Source organism: Heterodontus francisci, chromosome 2 (genome assembly GCF_036365525.1).
Source record: "Heterodontus francisci isolate sHetFra1 chromosome 2, sHetFra1.hap1, whole genome shotgun sequence".
In the NCBI taxonomy this organism is placed as follows: Eukaryota; Metazoa; Chordata; class Chondrichthyes; order Heterodontiformes; family Heterodontidae; genus Heterodontus; species Heterodontus francisci.
Window position 1 is genome coordinate 84625835 of NC_090372.1, and position 16450 is coordinate 84642284.

The following is a 16450-nucleotide window of genomic DNA, read 5'->3' on the forward strand; positions in this document are numbered from 1 at the left end:
TAATTAATTCAATTAATAAAAGAAAATCTGGAATTAAAAAGCTAGTCTAATGATGGTCATGAAACCATTGTCGATTGTTGTAAAAACCCATCTGGTTCACTAATGTCCTTTTGGGAAGGAAATCTGCTGTCCTTACCTGGTCTGTGCTACATGTGACTCCAGGCCACAGCTCTGTGGTTGACTCTTACATGCTCTCGGAAATGGCCTAGCAAGCCACTCAGGTGTATCTAACCGCTACGAAGTCAATAAGGAATGAAACCAGATGGACCACCCAGATCGACCTAGGCCCTGGAACGACAATGACAGACCCAGCCCTGTCGACCCTGCAAAGTCCTCCTTACTAACATCTGGGTGCTTGTGCCAAAGTTGGGAGAGCTGTCCCACAGACTAGTCAAGCAACAGTTTGACATAGTCACACTCAACGAATCACACCTCACAGACAATGTCCCAGACACCGCCTTCACCATCCCCGGGTATGTCCTGTCCCACTGGCAGGACAGGCCCACCAGAGGTGGCGGCACAGTATATACAGTAGGGAGGGAGTTTCCCCTGGGAGTCCTCAACATTGACTCCAGACCCCATAAAGTCTCATGGCATCAGGTCAAACATGGGCAAGGAAACCTTCTGCTGATTGCCACCTACCGCCGCCCCCCCCCCCCCCCCCCCCCGGCCTCAGCTGATGAATCAGTACTCCTTCATGTTGAACAGCACTTGGAGGAAGCACTGAAGGTGACAAGGACACAAAATGTACTCTGGGTGGGGGACTTCAATGTCCATCATCAAGAGTGGCACGGTAGCACCGCTACTGACCGAACTGGCCGAGTCCGAAAGGACATTGCTGCTCGACTGGGTCTGCGGCAGGTGATGAGGGAACCAACAAGAGGGGAAAATATACTCAACCTTGTCCTCACCAATCTGCCTGCCACAGATGCATCTGTTCATGACAGTATTGGTAGAAGTGACCACCGCACATTCCTTCTGGAGATAAAGTCTCGTCTTCACATTGAGTATACCCTTCATTGTGTTGTGTTGGTATGACCGTGCTAAATGGGATAGATTTCGTACAGATCTATCATGCAAAACCGGGCATCCATGAGGCGCTGTGGGCCATCAGCAGCAGCAGAACTGTACTCAACCACAGTCTGTAATTTCATGGCCTGGCATATCTCCCACTCTACCATTACCATCAAACCAGGGGACCAACCCTGGCTCAACAAAGAGCGCAGGAGGGCCAGGAGCAGCACCAGCCATACCTCAAAATGAGGTGTCAACCTGGTGAAGCTGCAACCCAGGACTGCTTACGTGCCAAACAGAGTATGCAGCATGCGATAGAGCTAAGAAATCCCTTAACCAATGGATCAGATCTAAGCTCTGCAGTCCTACCAAATCCAGCCATGAATGGTGGTGGGCAATTAAACAACTAATTGGAAGAGGTGGCTTCACAAATATCCCCATCCTCAATGATGGGGGAGCCCAGCACATCAGTGTAAAAGATAAGGCTGAAGCATTTGCAACAATCTTCAGCCAGAAGTGCCAAGTTGATGATCCATCTCTGCCTGCTCCTGAAGTCCCCAGCATCACAGATGCCAGTCTTCGGCCAATTCGATTCACTCCGCGTGATATCAAGAAACGACTGAAGGCACTGGTTACTGCAAAGGCTGTGTATGGGCCCTGACAACATTCCAGCAATAGTACTGAAGACCTGTGCTCCAGAACTTGCCACACCCCTAGCCAAGCTGTTCCAATACAGCTACAACACTGGCATCTACCCGGCAATGTGGAAAATTGCCCTGGTATGTCCTAAACGCAAAAAGCAGGACAAGTCCAACCCGGCCAATTACAGCCTCATCCATCCACTCCCATCATCAGGAAAGTAATGGAAGGTGTCAACACTCGAGAAGCTCGACACCATCCAAGACAAAGCAGCCTGCTTGATTGGCACCCCATTCATAAACATTCACTCCCTCCACCACTGATGCACACTGGCAGCAGTGTGTACCATCTACAAGATGCACTGCAGAAATGCACCAAGGCTCCTTTGACAGCACTTTCCAAACCTGCGACCTTTACCACCTAGAAGGGCAAGGACAGCAAATGCATGGGAACACCGCCACCTGCAAGTTCCCCTCCAAGCTGCACACCATCCTGACTTGGAACTATATCGCTGTTCCTTCACTGTCGCTGGGTCAAAATCCTGGAACTCGGTTCCTAACAGCACTGTGTGTGTACCAACCCCACATGGACTGCAGCGGTTCAGGGCAGCTCACCACCACCTTCTCAAAGGCAATTAGGAATGGGCAATAAATGCTAGCCTGGCCAGCGATGCCCACATCCCATGAACGAATAAAAAAAGTTCATCTGTAGTCTTGAATCTCAAGGTTTACCAGCAACTGACGTCAGGCTAATTGGCCTATAATTTGCTGGCTAATTCCTGTTAACTTTTTTTTTAAGTATTTGCTATCTTCCATTCTTTCAATGCAGTTTTTAGTCAAAGCCTCTACTATTTCTTGCCTAGCTTGCTTCAGGATGTTTGGTTATAAACCATCAGGTCCTGGTATCCTGGTAACTTCTTTAATATCATAATTGTCTGCCAACAAGTAAACTAATATAAAAGCTTATGGCCTTAGTGAGGAAGGATTTTACAAGGACAAAGAAAAGGTTAGGGGATTTTGAGGGCAAATGAGTATTATTGGACCCAATAAATGAATCATCACAGGCCAGTGAAATGGCCAGGCTAATAGACCTGTAGAGTGAACCATCAGAAATTGGAGCCGGTGGGGCAACAAATTGGGGGGCAACATTTCCATGCAATAGAGACAAGGGCTGCATTTTATTAGGGCGCCGCACGTTGTGGCGGCAGGGGCTCATTTAAATGGAGGGGGCGGAGCGGCCGCTACCGATGACGTCCCCGGCTACCATGCAGGCGCCGGCACCATTTTTAAAGGGCTTAAAACACTTAGCAAAAGTTAAAATTTTTAAAGAGAAGTGATTGTTAATTTTTCTGGGGAAAAAAATCAAAAGTTGCAAGACCTTTCCCAACCCCCCCAGTGGTGGTTTTATAGGCCAATATGACAAAAAATATTAATTTATTCCCACCCTGAACTCACCCCCCCCCCCCCCCCCTCCCAACCTCGTCACATTTGCCCTTCAACCCCTTTCCACCATCTCCACAGCCAATAGAAAAGGTTTTCCCCCTCTTCCCCCTCCCCCCGGTCACCCTGATCATTTCCATCCTCCCTCCTCCCCACCAGTGTCTCACCTCAGAACTTCGTATGGAGTTCCGAAGGCACGTGAGTTGCGGCTGGCGGCTGTAAAATCGGCGTGTGACGGCTGCCGTGACCAGGTAAGTTGATTAGCATCTTGCCTTAATTAATTTTCATATTTAAATAAAGGTCCGCCGCCAAGTGGTGGGGGTGGGGGGGTGCGGCGGCACCGAGGCCTCACCACTGCTGGTAAAATGTGGCGGGGCCTTCTTGGCGTTGGGGGTCGTGGCAGGCCGCTCCCACAACTTTTTTACTGGCCCCCCCGCCACGACCCCCGATGTCGAGGAGCTGGTAAAATTCAGCCCAAGTATTGAGAGAAACCAAGGAAATGAGGATAGTGGATGAAGGTTGGTAGAAAAAAAATACTAAAAATAAAAAAGCGTGTGTCACTACCAAAACAATTATTCTTGTCTACCAATGCAGAAGGAAATGAGATGTCAAGGAAGTGACAGCTAGAAAAACAGAGCTTGAAGTGAGACAGAATTTGTAAATCACAAAGATTGCACTTGTAAAGGATTCTTTGCTCAGGGACGTGATAGCCACATACCTATAAGATGGTGAGTTGTCTACGTGGGCCAGAGCAATACATATTGGAAAAAGGTTTGAAGGATTATTGAAGGAGACAGGAAGGAGCACAGTGGTGGTAGGTCTTGTAGGGGTAGATGACATTGGGTGACATTTTAAACTGCCTTTAAAAGTCACATACATAAGAATTGCTTTTAAGCTCAAAATTTATGTGATGCACAGTAATGTTCTCCAGTGTACTTTAGTGTTTGGGAAAGGAGGGAAGTTGAATAATTAATAAGTGGTGTGGGAACAATACTGCCGTCATAAATTACTGAGGACACTTCGAGAATATAAAGGTCTGGCAGAGGAGAGACAGGCGGCATCTAAACTAAGTAGGAAGAGATTTGTAAAGAACCTTGAGGCAGCAATTGAGAATCTTTTAAACTAAATGGATGGGGAAGAGAGGGCTTGGAAAAAACAATTCTAAGTAAGACCATTTGCAGAGAACAAATTAATCAATTGGTGAGAACACCTTTTTAAAGGTAATAATGCTGAGGATGCAAGAAAAATTCATTCAGAAAATAAGGATGTTTTTTGAAAGAAACGTGACCCTAATGCATTAGCAAACAAATTAAATGAAATAAGGATGGGAAAAGGCCCTCTACAGATGCTGTTAGGAAAAAGGGGAGGAGGTTATTCGGCCCATCATGCCTGTGACTATTCCAGTACTCCTCTGACCAGCCTCTCACCTTACACCCTCTTTAAACTTGAGCTCATCCAAAACCCGGCTATCTGTATCCTAACTTAGGTAAACTCCATGTACCCAATTCCCTTGCATTCGCTGACCTACGCTGACTCCCAGTTCAACAACATGTCAATTTTAAAATTTTCATTTTTGTTTTCAAATCCTTCCATGGCTTCACCCCTCTCTATCTCTGTACCCTCCTGAAACCGTTTGAGATCTCATCCGTTTGCGTGCTCATCCAATTCTGTTCTCTGGTGCATTTCTGACTTTAATCATTCCACCATTGGTGGCGGTGGCTTTAGCTGCATAGGTTTTAAGCTATGGTGTTCTCTTCCTAAACCTCTCTGCTTCTCTGTCTAAGAGACTCCTTCAAAGTCTACCTCTTTGACCAAGCTTTTGGTCACCTGTCCTAATATCTCCTTATGTAGCTTGGTGTCTCTAATTTGGTTTGGTAACTCTCCTGTAAAGCGCCTTGGTACATTTCACTATGTTAGTGGCACTGTATAAATGTAAGTTCTTGTTGTCGGCTCTTTAAAAGGGTTGTCTAGTTAGTCTCACTGGCCCGCTCTTTTCCCATATCTTTGCACTGGGATTAATAGAAGAAAATTTGGAAACATGATAAAAGTATGATCAGAGGAGCAAAGAGAAAAGTATAGAAGCAGAGGCTAAATTTAAAAGTAAAATATTGTTTTAGTAGTACAACAGTAAGAGGACAGCAAGAGGAGAGATGGAAAACCTAAAAGATGCAAACAGGCTTGAAAATGAGGATGAATGCAAAAGTACATGTTTGATTATTTCCTCCTAGTATTTGTAAAGGAATATGTGAACAGCATGTCCTCCCCAAATAGAGATAATCAACAAAAACAATGATGAATATAAATGAAATGGAAGTCCTAGACAGGGTTAGAACTAATCACATTGTGCTAAGAGAGACTAGGGGCGAATATTATGAGGCACGGACTATTATTATGAGGGAGTTGGTGAACAGTGGTGAGGTACCTACTGATTGGAAACAGGCTAATATGGTACCCATATTCAAAATAAGAGACAAAACAAATACAGGCAACTATAGACCCATTAGTCTTCCAGTCCATGTAAAATGATCGAATTGATTATCAGAAGGAATCTTGAGGATTATCTGTACAATACTAGCACAGCTAACAGCAGTAAGCATTCAATCAGAAGAAGAATATCCTAAGTGATCACTCTCCTTTATGACTTTGAGGAAGTGATAGCTAAGTGGACAGTGGTAAGCCCAATGATATGAGAGTACTGGGCTAATGGGAAGATTCTTGGTAGTGTAGATGAGCAGAGAGATCTTGGTGTCCAGGTACATAAATCCCTGAAAGTTGCTACCCAGGTTAATAGGGCTGTTAAGAAGGCATATGGTGTGTTAGCTTTTATTAGTAGGGGGATCGAGTTTCGGAGCCACGAGGTCATGATGCAGCTGTACAAAACTCTGGTGAGGCCGCACCTTGAGTATTGCGTGCAGTTCTGGTCACCGCATTATAGGAAGGATGTGGAAGCTTTGGAAAGGGTGCAGAGGAGATTTACTAGGATGTTGCCTGGTATGGAGGGAAGGTCTTACGGGGAAAGGCTGAGGGACTTGGGGTTGTTTTTCAGGCCCTTCGGCCCTCGATGTTGCGCCGACCTGTGAAACCATCTGACCTACACTATTCCATTTTCATCCATATGTCTATCCAATGACCACTTAAATGCCCTTAAAGTTGGCGAGTCTACTACTGTTGCAGGCAGGGCGTTCCACGCCCCTACTACTCTCTGCGTAAAGAAACTACCTCTGACATCTGTCCTATATCTTTCACCCCTCAACTTAAAGCTATGTCCCCTCGTGTTTGCCAATTCTAATTCTAATTCTAATATGGTGCACCTAGACTTCCAAAAGACTGATCCCTAATATCAAAGGCCTACATTATGAGGAAAGACTGGAGGAATGTGAGGTTTTCAGTCTAGAAAGTAAGTGTCTAAAAGTTGATTCCACAGAGAATGTAAGATAATTTAAAAGAATAGAAAAAGAAAGCCTTTTTGTTTAAAGGTGAAATGCTTTTGAGATGGGACAAAAGAGTATGGAGTCAATTTAATAATAGGTAAATTTAGGATTGATATCAGAAAATTCCTCATTCAATACATTGATCAATGTATGACCGAGGAAGAATAGAGGAGGCTGAAACTATGGAATCTGTTCAACATTTAGACATAGATGAACTATTGACCTTTTTCATCTCTGATATTTTGCGATCTTTCTCTGAATAATATTCTTCACTAACTCTTTGCAAGAAACTCTCAAGTTTCTATAGTCTGAACATCCATCTTCTTTATGAAAACTTAGCTAAAGTATCATGCTTTTACTCTCCACTGCCATCTTGCCCTTCATCTCAGTAGTTCTACCTCAACCTTGACTATTCTCTTACTTTTAATATGTCTATAAAAAGCCTGTTATTTTGGCCATTATATTTTTTCCTTTTTATACTTCTGAATCTTTCTAATTTTTTTGTAGTTGCCATCTTATCTATATTAATCATTTTTTTACTGTGCTAAATGTTTTAGTTTTAGGTGTCATCTAATCATCCTATGTATCCATGGAGCCCAAATGTTTTACTTTATTCACTCACAGTATGTGGGTGTCACTGGCAAGGTCAGCATTTATTGCCCGTCCCCAGTTCCCCTTGAGTAGGTGATGGTCAGCTGCCACCTTGAACGGCTGTAGTTCGTGTGTTGAAGATAATCCCACAGTGTTGTTAGGGAGGGAGTTCCAGGCTTTTGACCAAGTGACGATGAAGGAACAACAATATATTTCCAAGTTGGGATGGTGTGTGACTTGGACATGAACTTGCAGGTGGTGGAGTTCCCATGTACTTGCTACCCTTGTCTTTCTAGACGGTAGGGTTTGCAGGTTTGGGAAGTGTTTTTGAAGAAACCTTGGCAAGCTGCTGCAGTGCATCTTGTAGATGGTACCTGCTGCAGCCACGGTGCACTGGTGGTGGAGGGAGTGAATGTTTGAGGTTGTGGATGGAGTGTCAGTCAAGAGGGCTGCTGTGTCCTGGGTGGTATTTAACTTCTTGAGTGTTGTTGGAGCTGCAAACATCCAGGCAACTGGAGAGCATTCCATCACACTCCTGACTTGTACCTTATGGATGGTGAAAAGCTTTGGGGGACGGTGAGGGGGTGGCCACTTGCTGCAGGTTACCCAACCTCTGACCTGCACTTACAGTCACAGTATTTATATGGCAGGTCCAGTTAAGTTTCTGGTCAATGGTGATCCCTAGGATGTTGGGGAATTCGACATTGGTAATGCCATTGAATGTCAGTGGGAGGTAGTTGAACTCTTGTTGAAGATAGTCATTGCCTGGCACTTATGTGGCAAAAGTGCCACTTAAGAGCTCAAGCCTGAATGTTATTCAGATCTGGCTGCATGCGTGCACAGACTGCTTCATTACCTGAGGAGTTGTGAATGGAACTGAATACTGCAATGAACAATGAACATCCCCACTTTTGAGCTTACAATGGAGAGCAGGTAATTGATGAAGCAACTACTGATTGTTGGGCCTAGGATGCTGCCCTGAGGAACTCCTACAGCAATGTCCTGGGTCTGAGATGATTGGGATCTAACGAGCACAATCATCTTACTTTGTGCTAGGTATGACTCCAGCCAGTGGAGAGTTTTCCCCCTAATTCCCATTGACTTTAATTTTACTAGGGCTCCTTGATGCCATGTTAAATCTCGCTTTGATGTCAAGGGCAGTCATTCGCGCCTCACCTCTGGAATTCAGCATGTTTGAACCAAGGCTGTAATGAGCTCTGGAGATGTGTGCCCCTGGCGGATCCCAAACTGAGCATCAGTGAGCATGTTTAGCGCACTGCAGTCACATTTTGGAGTTTTTATGCTAAATATAGGAACGCAGGAATTGTTCGACAAAAAAAGACCTTTCTGTCACTATTTTACCTCCTTTTATCAGTATAAAAGTGCAAGCTAAAAATCAGTCATAGACAAAATGCAAATTTTTGTCACTGTATCTTTCCACCTTTTGTTTAGATAGTTCCCATTGCTGATTTAGAGATCTGTTCGCTTATTTGTACTTTAAACTGTACCAGTATTTTATCACATTTTGGCCTGATACTGTAGAATACTGTTTTTCATTGTTTAAGCATGTATTATTTTAAGATTGAGTCCTTTATTTTCATTAATGTGTGGCTCCTTTTACAATTATGCCTTTATACGTGGGTGAGATCATCCGTAATTGCTATGCTATAAATGAAAACAGACCATACAAAATGATTTTGTAATCATTTTAGAAAGGGATAACGTCTGTAATATAAAAACAGCAATATTTGTTAAATTTGTAACTAAGCCATGAATAAAATGGAATTTAACAAAACTTCAAAATATTTTTGTTTCCTTTAAACAGACATGGACAAACAATATGAACAAATCATCTGAGGCGAAGATTAAATATTTTGATGGTGATGATTATACATGTATTACATTCCAACCTGATCTGTCAAAATTCAAGATGGAAAAACTGGATAAAGATATAGTGGCGCTCATGACTCGAAGAGCTTATGATGTAGCTGGGTCATGTAAAGGAGTCAAAGTCATGTTCAATGGAAAGAAATTGCCAGTAAGTTTTTAAGTGTGCTGGTTTAAATGACTTAATATTTGTAGGATGTTTTGAAGTATGGGGTTGAAGGTGATTTAGAGCTTTGGATCAGAAATTGGCTAGCTGAAAGAAGACAGAGGGTGGTGGTTGATGGCAAATGTTCATCCTGGAGTTTAGTTACTAGTGGTGTACCGCAAGGATCTGTTTTGGGGCCACTGCTGTTTGTCATTTTTATAAATGACCTGGAAGAGGGTGTAGAAGGGTGGGTTAGTAAATTTGCAGATGACACTAAGGTCGGTGGAGTTGTGGATAGTGCCGAAGGATGTTGTAGGGTACAGAGAGACATAGATAGGCTGCAGAGCTGGGCTGAGAGATGGCAAATGGAGTTTAATGCGGAAAAGTGTGAGGTGATTCACTTTGGAAGGAGTAACAGGAATGCAGAGTACTGGGCTAATGGGAAGATTCTTGGTAGTGTAGATGAACAGAGAGATCTTGGTGTCCAGGTGCATAAATCCCTGAAGGTTGCTAACCAGGTTAATAGGGCTGTTAAGAAGGCATATGGTGTGTTAGCTTTTATTAGTAGGGGGGTCGAGTTTCGGAGCCACGAGGTCATGCTGCAGCTGTACAAAACTCTGGTGAGACCGCACCTGGAGTATTGCGTGCAGTTCTGGTCACCGCATTATAGGAAGGATGTGGAAGCTTTGGAAAGGGTGCAGAGGAGATTTACTAGGATGTTGCCTGGTATGGAGGGAAGGTCTTACGAGGAAAGGCTGAGGGACTTGAGGTTGTTTTCGTTGGAGAGAAGGAGGAGGAGAGGTGACTTAATAGAGACATATAAGATAATCAGAGGGTTAGATAGGGTGGATAGTGAGCGTCTTTTTCCTCGGTTGGTGATGGCAAACACGAGGGGACATAGATTCAAGTTGAGGGGTGATAGATATAGGACAGATGTGAGAGGTAGTTTCTTTACTCAGAGAGTAGTAAGGGCGTGGAACGCCCTGCCTGCAGCAGTAGTAGATTCGCCAACTTTAAGGGCATTTAAGTGGACATTGGATAGACACATGGATGAAAATGGAATAGTGTAGGTCAGATGGTTTCACAGGTCGGCGCAACATCGAGGGCCGAAGGGCCTGTACTGCGCTGTAATGTTCTAATTCTAATTCTATCCAGTAGATCAGGAGTAAGAGCATTCTGCTTCCAGCTAAAAGATCTAAAGCTTTAAATTACATCTTTGCCAGCTGCTCAAATTATTTTCAATTTGTGTGAGTTTGTTTTATTTATTTTTTTTCAGTTTTTTTGTGCCTTGAAGAAATCTCCTAGGCTATGGGATCTACTTGTACCATTTTAGGTGTGCAAGAGTGCGCTGGGATGACTGACTTTTATTGCTTCCAGCTGGGAAGTGCCTGTGCTAGATACTTCACTGTAACTCCCTGGCTGAAATGATAACTGAGCAGAAGAGAATTACAGTTGTCAACCTGTGTCTTATCAGGGGGTGGTGTTTTCAGCATGCTGTGTTCTCGGTTTGTCTCTTATGGGCTGCTAAGTGGTGTAGATATGAATTGTCCCCTTAAAGGGGAAAACTGGCATAGTTGATCTCCATCATGTATGCATTGCACTCATGTTGACCAATGTAGAAGAATACACCTCAAACTGTTCTGCCGTCCAGTTGGGGGAACAGGTGATGATGACAAAGGGGTGAAGAACATTAATAAAACATTTTTAAAATTAACTTTTCCAAGCTAAATTTGGTTGAATGCTAGATTTCCCAAACCAGTACTTAAACTGATTTTTTTTCCTCCTGACAACTATTCAAGTTATTAGACACAGTTACAAGGTGACCAAGATTGGGAAATAAATATTCCAGGGTATACCAACATTTTGAAAAGACAGACAGAATAGAAAAGGAGGAGGAGTAGCCCTGATATTAAAGGATGACATAAGGACAGTAATGAAAAAGGATCTTGGCTCACATCAGGAAATAGAATCAGCTAGGGTGGAGATTAGGAATAGCAAGGGTCAGAAAAAGCTGGTGTGAGTAGTTTCTAGGCCTGACAGTAATTATACTCTCGGACAGAAATTAAGCAAGAAATTACTGGAGCCTGTAACAAAGGCAATGTGATAATTGTGGGGGACTTTAATATCCACATAGACTGGACCAATCAAATTGGCAAAGGTAGTCTGAGAGATGAGGGTGTAGAATGCTTTTGTGACAGTTTCCTGGAAAATTATGTTGTGGAACCAACTAGGGATAAAGCTAGTTTAGATCTAGTAATGTGCAATGAGGTAGGGTTAATTAGTAATCTTATAGTTAAAGATCCGCTGGGAAAAAGAGATCATAATACCATTGAATTCCATATTAAATTTAAAAGTGACATAGTCCAATCCCAAACATGAATCTTAAACTTAAACAAAGCCAATTACTTAGATATGAGGGAAGAGCTGGCTAAGGCTGATTGGGTCATTAGACTAAAAGGTATGGTGCTAAATAAATAGAGAAACATTTAAAAAAAAAATTCAAAATATTCAACAAAAGTATATTCCATTTAAAAAAGAATTCAGCAAGAGAGATCCATCTGTGGCTTGCTAAGGAAAGTAAGGATAATATTAGATTAAAAGAAAGGGCTTATAATGTTACAAAGAATAGTAGTAAGCTTGAGGATTGGGAGTGTTTTAGAAACCAGCAAAGGGCCACCAAAACGTTGATAAAAAGGGGGGAGAAAAGAATGAGTAAACTAGCCAGGAATATGAAAACAAATTGTAAGAATTTTTGCAAGTGTATAAAAAGGAAAAAACTTTGGTCCCTTAGAGGCAGAGACAGGAGAAATTATCAAGGAAACTGAGGAAATGACAGAAACATTAAACAACTATTTTGTATCTATTTTTACAGTAGAAGACACAAGTTGCTTACCAACAGTAGAGGGTAACCTAGGGACCAATAAGAGTGAGGAAATTAAGGTAATTGATATCAGTAAAGAAAAAGTACTGGAGAAACTTGAGGGACTAAAATCTGACGAATCCCAAGGACCTGATGGCCTACATCCTAGGGTTGTAAAAGAGTTAGTTGCAGAGATAATGGATGTGCTGGTTATGATTTTCCAAAGTGCCCTATATTCTAGAAGGGTCCCAGTGGATTGGAAGTTAGCAAACGTAACATCACTATTCAAGAAAGGGAAAAGAAAGAAAACAGAGCTAGAGGCCAGTTAGCTTGACATCAGTTGTCAGGAAAGTGCGAGTATCTGTTATTAAGGAGGTGTTAATAAGGCATTTAGAAAATAATAGTATGATCAGACAAAGTCAACGTTGTTTTATAAATGGGAAATTGTTTGTGACAAGTTTATTAGAATTTTCTAAGGATGGGAAACCAGTAGATGTAATATATTTGGATTTCCAAAAGGCATTTGATAAAATGCCACATAAAAGGTTATAACACAAAATAGGGGCTCATGGAGTTGTGGGTATTCGCATGGATAGTCCCCCCAGCAGTACAAGCTACATTTACTGGAGCACCTTCCCCCGCCCTCCTGAACGACCCCCACGCCCTCGCCAGGGCCCAGCCGATTGTGCCCAGCGAGGCCTGAAACCTCATTCACCCAATGGACGCCGATGCTCACAGGCCTATTCCGGCTGGGTGCAATCCCAGCAGTGGCCACTGTTCCCAGTAGCGCTGCCTGAACTGAGGAGCTGCTTGCCAGCAGCTCTTGGAGGCGGGACTTGCTGCCTCAAAGGGGTGGAAGTTCCGCCTGGGCCACGTAAGATTACGGCGTGGCTTCCAGACCCATTGGAGGCGGGCTCGCCCCTGACTTTTTGGCCAGTGGGCAGGGCCTTCCCTGATGTAAAATTCTGGCCAGAGAGTAATGTGTCCAAGTTTTCTGACGATATAAAGCTAGGTAGGGCAGTCAGCTTGTGAGAAGGGCACAAAAGAAGCTACAAAAGGATATAGACTGATTAAGTGGATGCTTAAGGTGGCAGATGGAGTATAATGTGGGGAAGTGTGAGCTTATTCACTTTGGTAGTAAGAATAGATAAGCAGAATATTTTTTATTAGCGTGAAACTTGTAAATGTTCAGAGGGATTTGGGTGTACTTGTACAAGGAACGCAGAAAGCATGCAGGGTATAGCAAGCAATTAGGAAGGCAAATGGCACAATGGCCGTTACTGCAAGGGAATTAGAGTAGAAGAATAAAGAGATCTTGCTATAATTATACAGGGCTTTGTTGAGACCACACCTGGATTACTATGCACAGGTTTGGTCTTCATATTTAAGGAAGGATATACTTGCATTGGAGGCAGTACAGCAGTGAAGGTTCACTAGATTGGTTCCTGGGATGAGAGGGTTCTCTATGATGAGAGTTTGAGTAAATTAAGTCTGTATTCTCTGGAGTTTAGAAGAATGGGAGGTGTTCTCATTAAACCATGCACGATTCTAAAGAGGCTTGATGGGGTAGACTCTGAGAGGTTCTTTTCCCTGAATGGGGAATCTAGAACACAGGGGCACAGTCTCAGAATAGGGGGCAGATCATTTAGGACTGAGGTGAGGAGAAATTTCTTCAGCTAAAGCGTTAGAATCTTTGGAATTTTCTACCCAGAGGGTTGTGGATGCTCCATCGTTGAATATATTTAAGGTTGAGTGTTAAGGTGAGAAAGGTGTCTAGGGGTCTTTCCCAGCCTTCACCTGGTCTTATTGTAACAGGGTTTAATTTTTAAACACACCGTGTTTTGAGCTCCCCCCTTGGTGAATCCTTGTTCACCACTTTCCAATTATAAGGCACAGAAATTAGCACAACCAGGCTTTCTTGGGTTTGATGGAGAAAAGTGAAATTTATTAAAACTTAAACTCTAATTCGGTTAATGCCTACGGATATACACCGCACCCCACGCTAGCATGCATACACGATATGCCCATGCAAACAGAGACACAAAAGAGCAGAAGAAAAATAAAGCGGAGAGGTTTGAGGAAATATCTGAAGAGTTTCTTGTTACTGTACTTTGAGTTCACTGTAGTTCTTTTTTAGGTAGTTCTTCCTTGTAGGTAATTCTTGCTTTTCTTTGGGGCCCAGTATTCTTCTTAAACCTTGTTCGCTGTAGGAGACTTTTCTCTCTTGGGGTTCCTGTATCTTCAGTGGATCCCAAAGCTGGTGAGAAAGAGATGAACATACAGGAGAGAGAGAGGCAGCGGCAAGCCAGCCACGACAGGTCTTTTCCAGGCAAGGAGCAAACAGCTTTCTGAGTTCAAATTCTCTGTGGCGAGTTCAAATTCAAAAAACTTCAACAGCCAGTTAGTTATGTGACTAAACTGGTCTGACCACATCTGTTTGTGTATTTGGCCATCTTAGCAGTTAACCTAGAATGCTAGCCTCTCCATCTTCAAAATCTGGTAATCAAAAGTCCATTGTGGATTAAATTGGAGCAGGGAGTGGCCCGTTTGTCCTTTCCAAGTACTGTCAATTACTATGCAAATGTCTTTCCAGTTAAGGGTCTGGTGTTTTTTTTTAAAAAAACAAGTTCTTTCTTTACTCCAGTAGCAGTTTAAAAATCATGTTAATTTGTCGAAATTAATGTCTCTCGTTCTTGGCAGGTGGGGGCCTGCATGACACCTCCACACCCAGGGGAATGAGATGCGATTTGAAAAAAAACCTAGCGAATTTCATTAAAAGGTTTGAGAGAAATATAAGATACAGAAAGAAAAAGCATGCATTTCTCTCATTCATTTCCATTCATTCATCAATCTTAAAGTCTATTATAATTGTCTTTTATGGGTGCCAGTGCTGCTTTAATTTCCCCTTTATTGGCATACCAATAGCCATATGGTTCTTTGGAGAAGCTTTTCTTCAGTTTGCCCATTGCCATGACTGCCTAGGGCCTTGTTCCTGTTGAGGTAATGTTTTTTCCCAGGAGAGTTAGTAATGGGCGGGTCTATCCTGAACTGAGTCATGCAAAGACTTTTGACTTCAGGGGATGGGTGGTTCCCTTTTTCTCTGACTGTGGGGGAGAATTCTTTGTTAATCTCCCCTTTGTTCTTTGGGACACTCTTAGCTGCAGGTATGTGTGCAGACTTGACTGCATACTGCTGTGCCACTTGGTCTAGGTGAGGCATCACCCTCACGGTTTCTGTGCCTCTAGAGGTCTCTCTTTGTTTCTTCAGGTTCCTGTAAATGCTGTTAGCAACTCTGGTGGGGTGGTTCTAGAGTCTGCATTTACATAGGAGGGTGTGTGGTCTAACTTTTTAAATTTTCCAGGGTTGGCTGACCGGACAGTAGGGGCTTTCATCCGGGATTCCTCCTGGACTTCCTTTAACCTGCCCTCTTGGTCGCTTTTTCCCCTTCCTTTTCTAACCTTTTGCCCATGAAGATATCAAATGGTGGGAAAGGAGTGGGGCGTGAGTGAAACTTGGATGATCTGTAATGCCATACTTGAAGGGGAAATAAATTGATGGCTTGAATTTTTTTGCCCCAAATTACATTTGCTTTTTTTCTGTGTTTCAGCAGTAATCCCACTTTTTAGGTGTAGTTTAGCATAACCTAGTCAGTGAATGAGGACATAATTATATAAAATAGTATTTTTACCAGCCTCTGACAATAAATGTAGAAAGTGGAAAAATGTTTTGTGACCCAAAGCTGGAATTCCTCACCTTGAGTACAAAAATTAGTCAACATTCTTCTGAGATTGGTTAAAAAGTTGATGTAGCCACCTGTCTTTTCACTGACAGTTAGTACATTAGACTGTTAAAACAACTACAAATAGGTTCATACTCCAGTCTTTTTAATGCAGTCAAATTAACGACTTTTCTACCCAAATCGAGTAAGAAGGATGGTATTAACACAAAGGGTGGGGAGATGTGGATCCTTGTCATGAGGGAGTTGCTGCTGGAATTTCTTGGTAGATTAGAAACAAACAAACCTGATACTTTCTTTGAAAATGGGTAGCAGAGGACTACAAATTGGTCAGCTTCACATTGATAGCTGGTAAAATAATAGCAACGATCAAACTCAGAATCGCCTCCAGTGTGCCAGCACAGCCTTCGGTCGTCTGAGGAAAAGAGTATTTGACGACAAAGACCTCAAACCTGGCACCAAGCTCATGGTCTACAGGGCCGCAGTGTTACCTGCCCTCCTGTATGCGCCGGAAACAAGGACACTGTACAGCAGACATCTCAACGCCCTGGAGAGATATCACCAGTGGTGCCTCCGCAAGATCCTGCAAATTCAGTGGCAAGATAGGCACTCCAAAATCAGCGTCCTCTCTAAGGCCAGCGTCCCCAGTATCGAGACACTGGTTATGACCAGTTAGTTATGTTGGGCAGGCCACATCGTCTGCATACT

General features: G+C 43.0%; 1 protein-coding gene across 2 annotated transcripts in view; it reads left to right on the top strand.

The window, feature by feature from the left end:
* Positions 1–16450, top strand: part of top2b (DNA topoisomerase II beta) — a 251137-nt gene that overhangs the window by 81297 nt on the left and 153390 nt on the right. For both annotated transcript variants that reach the window (XM_068059910.1, XM_068059917.1), the window contains exon 7: positions 8940–9152. In XM_068059910.1, coding sequence (XP_067916011.1) covers positions 8940–9152 — 213 coding nt within the window. The remainder of the gene's footprint in view (positions 1–8939; positions 9153–16450) is intronic.